At 37.7% G+C, this 4,053-nt stretch overlaps 1 protein-coding gene across 1 annotated transcript; it reads right to left on the bottom strand.

Annotated features, from left to right (window-relative positions):
• Window positions 1–380: 380 nt before the first annotated feature.
• On the bottom strand, window positions 381–3,309 carry cdx4 (caudal type homeobox 4). The gene is made up of 3 exons (XM_055924451.1): window positions 2,871–3,309; window positions 841–986; window positions 381–724 (listed from the first exon to the last, which is right to left on the bottom strand). Exons 1-3 carry the CDS (start codon window positions 3,307–3,309, stop codon window positions 494–496), a joined length of 816 nt encoding a protein of 271 aa, XP_055780426.1. The 3' UTR covers window positions 381–493.
• Window positions 3,310–4,053: the final 744 nt, after the last annotated feature.

Raw genomic sequence — 4,053 nt, 5'->3', positions numbered from 1 at the left:
TTGTCCCTGTATTATTAAGGAAGTGTGCTTTGCAATCAAATTGGAGCAGAAAATGCTAAACCTGTGTCAAACAGAAACTCCAAATTAATAATATGCCTTTTCTGTCCAGTTAAACTTAAAATAAAATGTAATGCCTACCTGATTTCTCATTTTATTAATTAGCAAACACTTATACACCTTATCACATACAGAAAATTATATTGCCTATCTCAATAACTCAGACACAAACAAACATGTTAAGCACTACATTTCTGAACCAGACATGTATTTTTTGTATGTTTTTATTTTATTATTAGAACTATTCTATAAAAAAGTATATTTGAAGAGCCTCCAGCATTTCGTTGCAATTATAAATCATCTTGTTTCTCGACTTCTCGTAATCCACAACATGTGCTTCAGGACGTCTGAATAATCCATTGGGAGCCAAGTCTTGCGGAACTGTCCTTTCAGCGTGTCGGAGTGCTCAGTTATGTTGGATGGTCCAAATTCGATTCTACTGAGTGACAGTAACTTGCTGTATGTTCCTAATAGATGCCAAGGTGTTCATTCCGGGGGGTGGGTAGAGAGAGCCGTGAATATCCGACGGACTGAGTGAGCCTGGTACCGGCAGAGGACTCACTGAACCCGGGTCACTGTGCACTGATCCTCCGCTGCCATCAGATCCCATTTTCTTTTTGATTAATTTCCTTTCCTTGGCTCGGCGATTTTGAAACCAGATCTTCACCTGTAAATGTAAAAGAAAAATGTGTCAAAATTGGTATTTCGTTTTATATTTGATTCATCATTTGATTGATCAAGTCTAGGGCGATAATGCTCTATCATGAATTGGTATAGACCTACCTGTCGTTCTGAAAGGCCAAGGTTCCCCGCAAGTTCTGACTTTCTTCTGATAGTGATGTAACGATTAAAATGGAACTCCTTCTCCAGTTCCAGTCTCTGGTGATCGGTGTAAACCACTCTGTATTTTTCCTTCGTCCTTGTTTTGCCTGAAATTATGAGAAGTTATTAGAATTCAATTTGCTCCCTATGCCTCATTTTTAAATAGGCTAGTCACAATGAACATCGAATACTTCAATATATAATATATAATGGAGCAATAGGCTATTTAAACTCTGAAGTTCATTCTTGTTTTAAATTCCCTTTTATAGCAGTAACTTTAGGTATTTATAGCAAGTAGGCTTAATACTAGAGAAATAGGAAAATCAACAGGTTAATTATCCATGCCTATTAAACTTTACGATTCGTTTATCTAACACATCTCAAAATGTGTATGAAACATCTTTAGGCTCTATCAACTGAAGTGGTGGCTATCATGTTAATCTAGATTGTGTTGCTTTGTTGGAAGATATGCAAATTGAGCCACTGATCTTTTGATCTCACGTTTTGAACAAACTGCAGAACAAAGAGTCTCAGAGATATTACCTAAACTCCATTGAAGTGTTAAGAGGCAACACACGACACACAAAGGACTAACAAGGCAATGCTATCTCAGACATTTCTCTAGCTTGGATCAGGTTGCTTTTGTTGATCAATATATCATAAACACACACACTTTTATCAGGTAGACAATATTCTTAGTCGTTTTGAACAACATTGAAACATGTTGATATTAATAGTTATAGCTATAGGTCATGCTTGATCCGTTTGACAAGTCCAGGGATAGCCTCCTAGAATGAAACACTTGACAACACGTTTGATAAGCTAGCCTAATAATACAAATACAGAAAAAGACATCAAGGCTAAAAGAATTTCAGGATTTTACAGTGGTTCGTTTTATAACCAAGTTAATTAATAAGCTATAAAACGAAATATACGAGTTAATTTAGGCTCATGTTACTATAACTTAGTCTAATTTATAAATATAGGCCTAAAGTAAACGAATTCTATTTTCTACATATTTAATTTCTAGCGAATTAAGAGATGCTGTGGTTTATTGCCAAGTTATAAAGCTTTGTTTATATTGGTCAAAGACCTTTCTTTATTTGCTGTGAAAAACGTCACCCTTTCCGGCAATAGAACTCGAAGAATGGGAGCCGAGGAAGACACTTTGGTGCATATCAAAGTAAAATGAGGTGTTAAAAGAGGCCGCAACCTGAATATGACGGATAACCTCAAAACCTGAGACAATGTAGCAGGAAAAGTAGACCTCACATCTAGTTTACGGGAGTCGAGAAATTAGCATTACAAGTGCGCCTGGCGCCGTTTCTAATCTTGACACCTTCATCGTTTCCTCGACAAGGCTAAAAGCCTGTATCAGAAAATAACTAAGATGTTAAAGGTTTAATTAATATCATAGTTTATCAGACTATTATCGCTATTGTAGGCCTATAGTTGCATTGTCAATAATGAATTTGACAAATTCGATCTAGAGCCTATCATTTTCCTCCTTTCGCTTCTGTTTTGAGTCTGTTGTGATTTACAATTTAATGCCTTGAAGTTGCATTTTACAGTTTTCAAAATGTGTCCAATACAGAAATGTTACATGCGACTGTGTGATTTTGGTGACATCTAATTTAAATCATGATTAGATAATGTCATGTTAGTGCTTCCTTTTATTCGACACGAATCTCTCAAACATTTTACCAAAATGCACCCATTACGCATGAGGTTATTCGTTTTTACGGTGAGATTTATCAATTAAATTATGCAATTAGTTTTTATATTCTATCAATTTTCTAAATACTACCTGTTGCACTTGCACAACTTTTATGAGCCAACACCAGCAGTTTTCACAGCACACGAGAAAAACACAACAATTCCGACTCTTCTTAGCTAAATATTAACATGTGGTTTGGCATGAGTTGATGCTGTGCACGAATGATTTTAACAGTGTTATGCATTTCTTGGCTCAAGCTTGTGACCTTACTCACCCGTGGAAGACGATTGTACCGTTTTGCTCATCCACTGGTAAGAAGAATTGCGCCTTTCTCTATCCGGGGAAAGTTGAGCCACAGAAATATTATCTGGAGGTGGTTGCAATACTGCTGACCCTGGCGCGTGCATGGGATTGTATTCAGGTGAGCAATAGGAAACTTGTCCCGGCGAGGAGTTGTTCATGGGCGTAGGAATAGTGTTAGGAGGACCCAGACTATAGGCGCCCCAGTCCTCTCTCGGTGCGCCATAAGGAGCTCCCCAAGCACCCGAAGACTGTGCGTGCGTATCCATGTTTGGCACATGATGGTATCCAGTAAAGTCGGAATATTGTGGCGTGGGAACAAAGTTCTGTGGTGGGATGTTGATGCCCGATCGTCTTACAGGTCCTTGGTGATACATGCTGCCTTCTTTATCCAAAAGGTATCCCACATGCATGATTTGAAAAAAAGTGACAAAAGTGACTTTCAAGTGTACATAGTTGCCCTGCAGCTGCGTCCAAAAAATATTCAAATAACAATCCTCTTGCTGTGGTTATGTTGTGTGTAGTCCAATGGTGCAAATTAAATGCGAAGTAGTTCCTGACGTGATACTGTCTCACAGGATGTGGCTCTGTTGTCAAGGTGGTGGTGGTAAAGGTATACTAAGGTCTTCCTTCCTGACGTCAGAAGAGTCTTCAAACCCCGACAATTTGCATTCAAATGACGAGTCAATTGTGCTGGCAAACCCACTGTCTTCTAGCGCCTGTTTTACGCATCACCCCAAAAAAGAGCAAACTCCACTCCCAAATCTGAAATACTGGCGCCAATAATCAAATGAATTGCAAAAGTGAATTGCAACTTCTCCAACAAACAATATGCTTAAATGGATATGCTCCTGAACACGTTATGACTTATACATATCTCTCAGGCCAATTGAAGTGTCCTAATTGAAGTGTGCTTGCTAGATATTTTCTATTTTCAACAATATTTTTTATTTAGGCCTATTAAGTTGCATACATTATATCTTACTAGAAATAAAGATGTGACAGCCTTGGCCTTATTTTAATACAGGACTGTTACTGTGCTACAATAAGCTAGGCTATTTGTATTCTTTCAATTATATAACGTGCAATTGTAGCTGTCAACTTCTTGATTGTGTTGTTGTCATTCTGCTTTGTGTCAGAGAATAATAAATAATAAA

Source organism: Salvelinus fontinalis, chromosome 6 (assembly GCF_029448725.1).
Source record: "Salvelinus fontinalis isolate EN_2023a chromosome 6, ASM2944872v1, whole genome shotgun sequence".
In the NCBI taxonomy this organism is placed as follows: domain Eukaryota; kingdom Metazoa; phylum Chordata; class Actinopteri; order Salmoniformes; family Salmonidae; genus Salvelinus; species Salvelinus fontinalis.
Note: the sequence above shows the minus strand (reverse complement) of the source record. Positions and strands in the feature narration are given on the sequence as shown.

Excerpts from the sequence above, each read along its gene's own strand:
- cdx4 (XM_055924451.1), bottom strand. The coding sequence starts at position 3,309 with ATGCATGTGGGATACCTTTTGGATAAAGAAGGCAGCATGTATCACCAA. Across the intron at positions 987-2,870 it reads GGTACAATCGTCTTCCACGG|GCAAAACAAGGACGAAGGAA; the intron begins GTGAGTAAGGTC and ends TCATAATTTCAG. Across the intron at positions 725-840 it reads TTGGCCTTTCAGAACGACAG|GTGAAGATCTGGTTTCAAAA; the intron begins GTAGGTCTATAC and ends TTACATTTACAG.